General features: G+C 41.6%; 1 protein-coding gene across 6 annotated transcripts in view; it reads right to left on the bottom strand.

Annotated features, from left to right (window-relative positions):
• The window catches only part of cadm1a (cell adhesion molecule 1a), a 1,471,967-nt gene that overhangs the window by 395,224 nt on the left and 1,063,599 nt on the right, over positions 1 to 13,144 (bottom strand). For all 6 annotated transcript variants that reach the window (XM_034177827.1, XM_034177825.1, XM_034177829.1 and 3 more), the window contains one exon: positions 3,107 to 3,253. In XM_034177827.1, coding sequence (XP_034033718.1) covers positions 3,107 to 3,253 — 147 coding nt within the window. The remainder of the gene's footprint in view (positions 1 to 3,106; positions 3,254 to 13,144) is intronic.

Below are 13,144 nucleotides of genomic sequence, written 5' to 3'. Positions count from 1 at the left end.
TAATTGGACTAAGCGGTAGAAGATGAATGAATGAATGAATGAAATTGTATTAAATTGTATCAACTTTAACTTGCCTCCAGAGTCTTTCTGGTGGAGCAAACACAGCATCAACCAAAAGAAATATGTTGCCTACAAACAACACATATTACAACTGTCTGACCCCATTCAAAAATCACGCCTACCTTGTGTATTGATCTGGAAGGTACTTAATGACCAGCAGACCTAGTGCACTCTGTTTTTTCCCCATTCTCTCATTCCTTATTTCTTCAGTCAATTCAAAAAAAGGTCTGTGAGGCATGGGCTTATGCTGGATCCACCACCTCACAGAACTGGCCTACGAAAATCCAGGCCGACCTTATTCATCCAACCTTATTTTCGAAAGACACCCTCAAACCACTGCAGACAGGTGTTATGTGGACATCACAACAAATCTGCTTGTGATTATCCTCATTTACATATATGATGCATTGAAAAAGAAAGACAAAGATGCACCCCACCCATCGGGGCTGACCTCTTTAATCATAATTCATAAAACTTTACTTTAATGATGTACTGGGCCCATATGCATGAAGCAGCATAAGGCTAAAAATAGCTCCTAGTGACAATATTCTAAGAAAAATCTTTGAATTTCTCAAATTTTTAGACATTTCTTAGAATTTCCCTTGGTAAGATGAAAGCACCTTAGGCTTTAAGAGAGCTCCTAAGGTGCCAAACAGGTAAGAGTAGTGAGGAGGACTTTTAAGAAGCCTAAGAGTGCCTTAAGCAGACAAGCTGGTGGAAAAGACAAAAAGGAAGCAGAGATATTCTCCATATGTAGGATGACAGTGAGTCAGGAACATGCTACCAGCTTGATCTATGTAATTATTTTATGTTAATTTAGTGTCTTAATGTATTTATAAAATGTTTAGGTTCTTGTTATCTTATACACACATTAATATTATCATTATTTTTATTATTATTATCAGTATTATTGATATTTTATTTTATTATTACTTCTATTTTGTCATTTGATTTTTAAATGGACAACAATGGAAATAAGTGTTTTCACTTTCTTGTGTCATTCATGTAATTTTAACATATTTACAATTATATTATGTACTTACATTGAACTTATTTATAAACTCACGGACCCACGCACACTTTTAATATGTAGATAATTGCCTCGTGAATGAGATATGTTCAAACATCATTAAGCTGTGTAACAATTCATTTTGTTGAGAACTGCGTGGAATGAAAGACAGGAGAGAGCTTTGGTCTTTTTGGCACTCTGCCGCTAGGAGGCGCTCTTATTTTTCAGATAAGACAACACAGGGACAACATTAAACACAATACACTTTTCACTTATGGTGACAACATAGTGACACTTAACTCACTAAACCAATTGAACTACAAAAACACAATAAATCAACAACACTAACAACATTTTAAGCTAACATAAACCACAGCAGCAACACTTAAAACCCCAAAACCCAGAACTCCCATAATGCATTGCACCACAAGAATTTACAGGTTTAGCGACCGGCTGGTGATTGCTCCAATTTAATTTTGCTGAGTATCATCATCATGACATTAAATTATTTATACATTTCTTAATGCAGTTATATGATTGGCTGATTTTACTGTTCACTCATATGTAGGAGCGCAGAGTGCATTAATTTTTTTTAGTTTCCCCTTCCCTTTCAGTGACAACCAATTACAGCTACTACAGGACCATGACATACCTAGCAACGGGGTCAACCTTGCCTCCTCACTAAGATAGGAGTTTCTGTATCCGTCTTGGTCAGACTCGTTCTCAGACACCTCCTGGCTCACTCTTAGGCTAAGATTCCTTGCCAAGAAATTTTAGGCTAAGTTAGGAGCTCTTTGAGAGGACTTAGAGATGCTTTGTGCATATGGGTCCTAGTCCTTAAAGCTCTTATAGTGCCAAACCAGTGCCAATGAACCTGGTGGCAGAGGATAGTGTGGAGCAGAATCTGGAGATTGTGAAGGCATTAAACAGACTGGAGGAAGTAAGCTCTTTTGGCTTCTCCCTTTTTCACTTGCGGTTGCCACAGCAGATCCTTTGTGAATCTGCATGTTGATTTGGCACATTTTCTCTTCCAAGACAGTGGAGATGGTTATTGATGTCAGAAAGAACCCAGTCCTGTGCGCCCCCATCACCCCATGTGACTCCCCAGTCACCATTATGGAGTCCTTCCATTACCTGGGGATCATCATCTTCCAGCACCTCAAGTGAGAGCTGAATGTCAGCTCTCTCATCAAGAGAGCACAACAGAGGATGTACTTTCTGCAGCAGCTGAGGAAGTTCAACCTGTCAAAAACAATGATGGTGAACTTCTACACTGCCATCATTGAGACCATCCTCTCCTCTTCCATCACCATCTGGTATGCTGCTGCCACTGCTAAGGACAGGAGCAGACTGCAGCGTATCATTCACGCAGCAGAGAAGGTGATTGACTGCAATCTGCCATCCCTGCAAGACCTGCATGCCTCCAGGGCCCTGAGGCGAGCAAGGAAGATTGAGACTGATCCCTCCCACTCAGTACACAATTTTTTTGTCACCCTCCCCTCTGGCAGGAGGCTGAGGTCCATCAGGACCAAAATGACAAAAATAGCTTCTTTCCATCTGCAACTGGAGTCATAAACAATGCCAGAGAACCCCACTCCCCCACTACCATAAAGCACAAATTGGTCATCCCTGCATTGAAAGGTACTGCACATCTGCACACCAACCACCTGTTTTTGCACTGTCCTATTCCATTACATTTTATTTATTTAACAGTGAGTATAGTTTTGTCTATGTGACTCTTTTTACTTCTTATAGAACTACTTTTATTTTCCTATTGTTTATGCACCAGTAACACCAGATCAAATTCCTTGTATGTGCCAACGTGCTTGGCAATAAATTAGATTCTGATTCTGATTAAACCGGATGCCCTTCTTGATGCAACTCCACATTACATGGAGAGTGGGTAGGGGTGGTCTTCAACCAGGAACCAGGTTAGCATACTCTGAAACCAAGCATACTAACCCCTTATCCACAAACACGAAAATTGGATGAATTAAAGAATGACATTACATATACTTATTATTGGACAGTACTCACGTCTCATGTCTCTGAAGTAAATCGTCTGTCTGTTTGGGTTAAGCAACTGAATAACCGAGTCATCATTGTTCTTCACCCGGCAACTGATGATCGCCATCTCGCCTTCCACCACCGACACATTGTCTGTCACCAGGTTCTGACTCACCACTGGAATTGACAAAAACAGCAACAGAAGGATTACAACTCATTTGCTGTTATGTGCAAAAGCAGAAACAAAAATCCAACACATTTATAGGAAGAACTGTTCATTCAAACATGTATGACAACAAGACTATTTGAAAATAATTTTCTCTCGTTCACATGTGAAAACAAACATGCACACTCATGTGCGCATGCACACACACACACACGCGCGCACACACACACACACACACACACACACACACACACACACACAATGTGTGTGAACGGAAAAGGCAGGCCTTGGATGAGACTTCTGAAAGTGGATGTGTCACTGCCACTTAAGGTTGCAAAACATAACAGCCACATTTTAAAATGTATGAATCCCTAGTTGCAATTTATATATGATAACCATGTCAGAGTGGTAGCAATAGCCAGGCAGGGGTCAGTGAAGGAATACACACATGGTTGGATTAGTGGTCTGTACTGTTGCCTCACAAAGAGAAGGTCCATGGATCCCTTCCCATCTTGTCCTTTCTGTGTGGAGTTTGCATATTGTCCCTGTGTTTGTGTGGGTTCCCTCTCCGCATTCATCCCACTTCCAAAGACTTGCAGGTTTGATGAACTGGAAACTTTATACTGACTGTAGTTGTGAATGTGTTTGTGGGTCTGTACAGGGCCCTGTGATAGACTGGCACCCTGTCCAGGGTGTACCCTGCCTCTTGCCAAAAGACTGCTGGGATAGATTCTAGCTCACCCATGACTCTTATTTGGAATAAGCAGGTACAGAAAATGAATGAATGAAAGAATGAATGAATATTGAGAAGTATACCACATTATTTGTCTGATCATAAAGATTCCAAAAAGGTATAGGTTTGAAGTCTGGGGCACACAGAAGGGAACTGCATGTTTGTACATTCACTCCCACACACAGAATTTTTCCAAGAATCCAATGGACACTGAAACTGAAATTGATGTTGACATCAGTGTTGAATATAACACAGTCAAGACTATTCTATTTAGTCTGAATCCTTCAATGAGCCTTATCTGGCTTTAGCTGCCACCCTGGGATGGCTACTGAACTTTATTTTTAAGTCCCTTTGAGAGGTAACCAAAATACCCAAATGAAACATTTTGCCATCCAGGGTGGTAGTGACAACCCATTTGGGCAATGGACAAATGGTTTCAGCCACTACACATGGGATTGATTTAAGAGGCCTTTGAGAACACACACTGCCTCCATGCAGGACTGGATTAGAAACACAGCAGGCAGATGCCTGGTGCTCCGGACTCCCAGAGGACCTTTACAACCCCCGGGTAACTGTGGTGTAGTTGGTTATAAGATTACCTACAACACTGCTTGGTATGTGCAGCTAAAGCACATGCACTGATAGTTAAGTGTATATAAGATGAGCTTGTACATGCACCATGAACAGGGGTCCACTGTAATTATCTGCATTGATATTTTGCTTACATCATGGAGAAACCTGAACATATTATTACATTAACCAAGTATCTGCACAGCAGCTTTGGACAGACATTGTTGCATCTTACAGATACAGTAGGTATTCGGTAAGGGGTAACAGGGTCCAGCAGCTCATTTTGTCAGGCAAACCCCTGAATACTCCAGCTATGCCTCCATGGCAATATAACAAAATTCAAGCAAGAGCAATTAGCACAAGCAAACATTTAAGAGCCATCATTCAAAGTATGAAATGTCATTTCACATTAGGATCTTTCTGAGTTCTGAGGTTTTACCCACACTGTCAGTCTGCAGGAGGCAGATGATGTGGACTGAAGATGGTGGATTCATTATTTGCAGAACTGTGCAATTTTGACAAGTGTTCAACATCCTTGTGGACCTCGAAACATTGGTGATGGTTGTCATCTGTCATTTCCGATTACTTGGATTAGCACACGTCCTTGTTCCACAAACAATGCCTCTGTCTGCACATTGAAAAATGGACACTTCTCCAGAAGTGTCTAGCCTGATGTTACACTGTGAGCAGTTTTGAGTGATTTCAAATTAATATCTTCTGAGAAATGCTTCCAGCAGCCACTACTGGAAAATGGGCAATGGGCCTCACTGTAACAATATTTATGGAACTGAACCCAAGAGAGTTGCAACACAAACTCTCACGTTCCAACCGTCATACATACAGTGAGGAAAATAAGTATTTGAACACCCTGCCATTTTGCAAGTTCTCCCACTTAGAAATCATGGAGGGGTCTGAAATTTTCGTCTTAGGTGCATGTCCACTGTGAGAGACATAATCTTAAAAAAACATCCATAAATCACAATGTATGACTTTTTAATAATTTATTTGTATGTTACTGCTGCAAATAAGTATTTGAACACCTACCAACCAGCAAGAATTCTGGCTCTCACAGACCTGTTCATTTTTCTTTAAGAAGCCCTCTTATTCTGCACTCTTTACCTGTATTAACTGCACCTGTTTGAACTTGTTACCTGTATAAAAGACACCTGTTCACACACTCAATCAATCACACTCCAACCTGTCCACCATAGCCAAGACCAAAGAGCTGTCTAAGGACACCAGGGACAAAACTGCAGACCTGCAGAAGGCTGGGATGGACTACAGGAACAACAGGCAAGCAGCTTGGTAGAAGACAACAAATGTTATGATTATTTATTAGAAAGTGGAAGAAACACAAGGTGACTGTCAATCTCCCTCAGTCTGGGATTCCATGCAAGATCTCACTTTGTGGGGTAAGGATGATTCTGAGAAAGCTCAGAACTACACAGGAGGACCTGGTCAATGACCTGAAGAGAACTGGGACCACAGTCAAAGATTATATTAGTAACACATGATGCTGTCATGGTTTAAAATTCTGCAGGGCAGCAAGGTCCCCCTGCTCAAGCCAGCACATGTCCAGGCCCATTTGAAGTTCACCAGTGACCATCTGGATGATCCAGAGGAGGCATGGGAGAAGGTCATGTGGTCAGATGAGACCAAAATAGAGCTTTTTGGAATCAACTCCTCTTACCATGTTTAGAGGATGAGAACAACCCCAAGAAAACCATCCCAACCAGCATGACAATGACCCCAAACACACAGCCAGGGAAACTAAGGAGGGGCTCTGTAAGAAGCATTTCAAGGTCCTGGAGTGGCCTGGCCAGTCTCCAGACCTGAACTCAATAGAAAATCTTTGGAGGGAGCTGAGACTCCAAACCTGAAAGATTTAGAGAAAATCTGTATGGAGGAGTGGGCCAAAATCCCTGCTGCAGTGTGTGAAAACTTGGTCAAGAACTACAGGAAATGTTTGACTTCTGTAACTGCAAACAAAGGCTACTGTACCAAATATTAACATTGATTTTCACAGGTGTTCAAATACTTATTTGCAGCAGTAACATACAAATAAATTATTAAAAAATCCTACATTGTGAGTTCTGGAATTTTTTTTTTTAGATTATGTCTCTCACAGTGGAAATGCACCTAAGATGAAAATTTCAGACCCCTCCATGATTTCTAAGTGGGAGAACTTGCAAAATCACAGAGTGTTCAAATGCTTATTTTCCTCACTGTATATGGTCATGAATTTTGACTGATAACTGACAGAAAGAGACCACAGATACAACTGAGCAAAATGAGATTCTTGCAGGGGAGTGGGACTGTACCCTAGAGACAGCAAAGTGCACAAAGCAAAGACACTCCTCTTTCACATCAAATGGAGTCAATTGTGGTGGTTCAGACATGTGATTCTGTCCTGGATGACTTCCTCTGCAGGTTTTCCATGCACATTCAACTGACAGCAGACCTTGATGGTTGTGGCTGAAAAGAGGGATAACTGAACTCCATTAACACTCTGAGGTCCTTGGTCATGTCAGCCCAAGTACTTTTTGTCATGTTTCTATTAATAGATCGGTGACACGACACCACAGAGAATTCATTCAACTACTTCTTTGAAATTACAAATTCACATCTCTAAAATGGATCCCTCCTACAGCTGATCTTTGACTTAAAGCCAATTCTGGAGACCGGAAGATGTCACATGGTCTGAATACTGCCTGTTGGGAGAGAATGCTCTCAGCTGTAGCATGTTAGTGAACTCCTAACTTAAATGCACCAATAAACACTCAAACTGGAAAAGAACGGTCCTGTGAAACTGAAAACACTTATTTTATTTGTATTTATCATTGTATTTGTGCCGGGCTGCAGCGGCCGCACACAGCATACCTCGGCAGGCTGTGGGCTGGCCTGACACGCATGTCCATACATCGTCTAATTTTTCTTTTTTTGAAAACATACATTTATGTCCTTGTTGATTTTAAGCATTTCACGCTGCTGTTATAAGACAGCAACTGCAGATATTAAGATATTAAGACCAGGTACCTAAGTGGCTCTACTCTACTCTATTCTACTCTTCTATTCTATTGTTATTTTTAGATATTTAGATATACCTTAGTATACACGAGTAGAGTTCTACTTTAGAATTGGAATATATTATAGAAGACATACCTTACTGAATTTTCATGTGCTACAATACCAGTATTCTGAAACTTTTTCTGTCCAAAAAGCAAAAAAAAAAGTCTTTCATTTTGGAGAATAACCTTGGAATTACGCAATGACCTTGACCTCTGATCATTAACCCCATAGCTCTACTCCCTAGATCTGAAAACATACAAATTGATAGTTGCTGAAATAGGTAAAATATTGACTGGAATAATGAGGAGATTCAAATTTCATGAAATAGAGTGGGATTTCAAAGAACCTTACTTTGCCGGCCTTAAAGACCTGAAATCTGTTAAACACCAGTCATATTGCACATCAATATAAAGGCAATAATCTCTTCTATCAAACTCATTAAAAACTCAATATTATCAATTCTGGTGGTAATACATACTGCTGAATATGAAAAAAATGTGCAAAAAATTTCAGAATCTTGACCTTGACTTTTGTCAATGATCTTGACCTCTGATCATAAAACTAACTGTATCAATAAACTCTCCATATCGGAAAACATATGAATTGATGCCTTATTTAATGAAATAGGCAAAATATTGAGTACTATATAAGGAATTTCCAATTTCCCGCTCACCAGGATTTGACCCTAAAAGCATCCCTATAAAATTCAAAAAGTGTTGATTATAGAAATATAATAAAAAGTTCCACTGAACGGGCAATGGTTTACAGAGGTTCAGGACATCCCTGATGATGCCTCATGCTTTGTTTTTCTAACCATGTGCTCGGATTTGAAAATTGCTTCATCAAATTTGGTCATTTTTACTATATATTTTAATGTAACAGATTCTCTGGGTGTTTTGACATCAAATATTGAATTGACCAAAAATAGGGTAAAATTTGGTCTGATGAAAACAAACTTTACCATGCCTAATCAATCTATTTGAAGGGTAGTCATTATAATCCGAGTCGGGCCATCCAGACACCTACATGGCCACCCGCCTGATTTTCTCAGAGACAACTGTTTATATAACTAAAGAATTCTATGTAGAATCCTGGACACACCCCTCTCTCTTTGAGTCTGAACCAACTAAGAAAACAAGCTATCCTTGGTTTGGATGTTTATTAAATCATATTTTTGGGGACTGCATGGTGGTTCTCCTAACAGTTTCATTTGGTGTGGACATTAAAAATTATGAGCTTTTTATAGTCTCAGTAATTGTGCCGATACTGATAGCTCCTAAAAGTGTTAACACCCTTAACATACAACAGCAGAGACATCATAGTTGTTCCGATAGGATGTTTCACCACACAATAAGCCATAATATTCCAGGTGTTTGTAATAAAATACTGAAAACAAGACATGGCTCTCCACAACAGCTGGCAGCCGTATCAAACGGACAATGAGTTACAGACACTAAGAGTCAGGATCAGCTCAGTTGCTGTCACCCAAAGTGACCACACCCCAATCATGTATAACATCATGGCTTAAAACATCTTAAACTAAGAAGTTAGACCAAAATAAATAAATAACCCCCCCCCCCCCAAATATAATTGTGACAGAGGTGGAAACTATCTACAGAGACCAAATCATTTTACGTGCCAGGCTGTAAACATGTTTATTCCTGCTCTAAAGTTGGATATTTTATCATGCAGTTGAATGGGAACTTGTGTGCTTTTGGAGCCAGCCTCAAGCAGCCAGTCAAAGAACTGCAACTTTTTCTTCTTCAGGTAGGGCTTCATCTGAGATCATCAAAGCTTACCACTTGGTAAACCATTGTTGTGGCTGTGTGCATATATGCTATGTGGAAATGAGGTGATGCGGAATTCCTGCAGGAAACATTAAATAATGCTTATAGGAATCCTATAAGAGTATGAAAAGAGTTCATTTGAATTCAGAATGAGCTTAAGACAAAATCCTGACTACTCTTTGAAACCAAGAATGGATCACAAGTGGACAATGCTGAATACAAGTTTAAATGTCCACCAAGATGCATTGTGATATGATCACTGAAACCATTTGTTGAGGTGCTCTGTGTCAGATTTGACCATATCACTATTGCATCCTGACAGGGATATAACAGGTCAGGCATTATCAGTGGAAGCCTGGTGGTTGCTTTGAGTGCAGCGTGCAAATGCTCTAAAAAAAGGAAAAGACCACTCCAGGCATTCTCAACAATGTGCCTGGAAAATCAGTCTGGCGCTTATGTTGTGACAGCCTGTCTCTTAACAAGTTTGTCGCCAGTCTTATTACATCAGTCTCTCTTGAGCCATGGGGCCCTCTGAGCTTCCACCACAAGTGACGCAGTAATGAAATCTGAACAGAAGTGCTCTGCTGGACACCATGGCTATGCATAATAGGCACAGGTGTGAATGACAATGATTCACTCTTCATCACCCAAGAAGCATTTTTACACTAAGAGTAATCAGGAACAGAGAGATCCCTGTGTCTAGCCAAGTGTGGAAAAGGTTGTTTAGTATGAAAACTGCAGTGTTGGTAACAACTTTTTTTTTCCTGGATTGCATGATTATTGTGAACAGATTCAGGATTCATTCATTTTCTTTACTCACTAACTCTAATCAAGGGGCTGGAGCCGATCCCACCAGTCACTGGGAACGAGGCAGGGTATACCCTGGACAGGATGCCAGTGTATTGCAGGCACACATACAGACAGACAAGCATGGCTACATTCAATTTATATTTTGTAATTCACCTAACCTGCATGTCTTCGGAAGTGGGAGGAAGCAGGAGCACCTGGGTAGAACCCACACAAACACAAGGAGAACATGCACACTCCACACACAATGGACTATGTGGGAAGTGACTCCACAGTCTTATTGCTGTGAGGCAACAGTGCTAACCACCAAGGCACTTTGCTGTCCACAAGTGGAGGAGGAGTCTGTGTTCACTCAATCAATGCAAGGGCACACTGAATGAATGCAGTGTCAGGGTCTGAGGGTGGGGTTGGTTTTCTGCTTTGTTTTTGGTCAGTTTTGTTATCTTCCTTTAGTTTATGTATGCTTTTCTTTGTTTCGTTTCTTGTTGGGGTGTGTCTGCTGCTATCTTGCATACTGTCTCTGGCCACGCCCTGTTTCTGGTCCTTTCCATACACACCTGTCCTGGATTTGCTGATTGACTCCTGGGGGTATGCTCACTGCTTATGTTTGTTCCTTGCCAGACTGATGCACCCTGTGCCTTCTATCCAGCTCTCTGTTTCGTGTTTTCTAGTCCTCCCTGCTTCAGTGTTTTTTCGACCTTCTGTCCATCTGTACCGACCTTGACTAAGCCTGATGATCTTTGTACTGCTGCTGTGTACTTTGGACTGCCTTCCCGTGTACCGACCACTGCTTTCCTCATTAAAGCCGTTTCGCAACCAGAGCTGTCTGTGTGAGCCTCGCATTTGTGTCCTACCTTACCAGCCTGTGAAGCAGCACTTATTTGCTGCATTGTGGCACTGTAGCACATCCTGAAGATTTGTGGGATCCCCAACAAGATCCCCAACATCATATATAATCAACCTACACAAAGGTACTCTGAGAGCTGTACTGAGTACTGAGCGGGGGCAGAGTCTCCCAGTCGGTACTACCATTACAGTACCTTTATAGAGATCAGTGGTTAGGTGCCTTTGCTTGTGGAAGAAAGATTTAATGCTCCTGACATTGTGGATGCTGCTGCAATCTTTGGAGAATCAATGGATGCCCTGATATTGGATTGGAGAAGTTGAGTGATGAGTCTGAGTGTCTGGGTTTGTGAGTGTCTTGGTCTCCATATTTTCATGACTTGCTGGACTCAATCATCACAGCTGTATCTGTATGAAACAAAGGTGTTGTAGAGAGATTCCTTATTAATAGGTCTCTGAGGGTTCAGCCATTGATATCAAGATAATCCTGGGAAGGGCTTATGGAGTCATGAGGACACTGGACAGAGATGATGTACGAGGTCTATTAGATAATAAACCGACCCTTTTATTTTTTTTTAACTATATGGATTTGAATGACGTGCGCTTACACCAATCACGCTTGAACCCTCGTGCGCATGCGTGAGTTTTTTCACGCGTATCGGTGATGTCATTTCCCTGTGGGCAGGCCTTGAGTGAGATGTGGTCCCGCCCTCTTGGCTGAATTCCTTTGTTTCACACGCTGCTCGAGACGGCGCGCGTTGCTTTATCAACATTTTTTCTGGACCTGTGAGGAATATCCGAGTGGACACTATTCAAGAATTTAAGCTGGTTTTTGGTGAAAAGTTTAACGGCTGATGAGAGATTATGGGGTGTTTCTGTCGCTGTAAGGACTTCCCACAGAGCAGGACGTCGTGCAGCGCTTCCAGGCGCCGTCGTCGGCCTGTTTCGACCTGAAAACATCCTAATTTAAGGCTTAATTCACCCAGGACGTCGTGAGAGAACAGAGAAGATTCAGAAGAGGCCGGCATGAGGACTTTATGCGGACATTCCACTGTTTAAGGACATTTTTTAATGAAAGACGTGCGCGCAAATTCGCTGTGTGCGCCGCGACAGGAAAAACACCTCCGTGTTGAAAACCATTTGTAAAATTCAGGCGGCTTTGATGGCTTTCAACAAGTGAGTAACTGAGAAATTGTTTAACAGCTTGGGCATGTTCCAACTTGCCCGTTAAGGTTTCCAGGTGTTTTTCCTATCGCGACCCCCCGCGGTCAGGTCCGGCCCGACATGCGACTTTGCCTGCACATTCTTTCATTACAAAATGTCCGTTAACAATGGAATGTCCGAATAAACTCCTCATGCCGACTTCTTCTGAAAGTTCTCTGTTCTCTGACGACTTCCTGGGTCAACAGAGCCTGAAATGTGGAAGTTTTCAACTTGAAACGGTGAGACGCTGCCGCCTCGAAGCGCAGATCGCCATCAGGCACCGTGGGCCGTCCTTACTGCGACACTACTAGACCAAAATCTCTCATCAGCCATTAAAATTTTTACCGAAAACCAGCTGAATTTATCGAATGGTGTCCACTCAGTTGTGCCTTACAGTTTTGAAAAAAATTTTATCAAACAAAGCAGCAGTCTCTGAGCCATTCCTAAACAATGAAAAAAACGACGAGAGGGTGGGCAACTCCTCACTCAAAGACTGCCCACAGGCGAATGACGTAACCGACAGGCGTGAAAAAACTCTCGCATGCCCACGAGGGTTCAAGCATGTCTGATGTAATCACACGTGATTCAAATCCATATGGTTTTTGAAAAAAGTAATAAGGTCAGATACTTTTCTAATAGACCTTGTAAATACCACTGCAGGAGAATGAAGGTCCATTTATTTAAGGTCCTGGTGCTTCCTGTCTTTCTGTATGGTTGTGAGAATAACGAGCAACTAACCACTAACCAGCTTCCCAAGGCAATGACTGGTTATCTGGATGAAGAAAGCTTTTACAAGAGTGAAACTAATGAGGTGATGGATGGACGCTGGCCCTGCACCCCCAGGGTGCTTGACTGATCTCACGAAGCTCTGCCTGTGGTGCCAATGGCTG

Source organism: Thalassophryne amazonica, chromosome 9, assembly GCF_902500255.1.
Source record: "Thalassophryne amazonica chromosome 9, fThaAma1.1, whole genome shotgun sequence".
NCBI lineage: Eukaryota > Metazoa > Chordata > Actinopteri > Batrachoidiformes > Batrachoididae > Thalassophryne > Thalassophryne amazonica.
The sequence above is the reverse complement of the archived record's forward strand: the minus strand, read 5'-3'. Positions and strand labels throughout refer to the sequence as shown.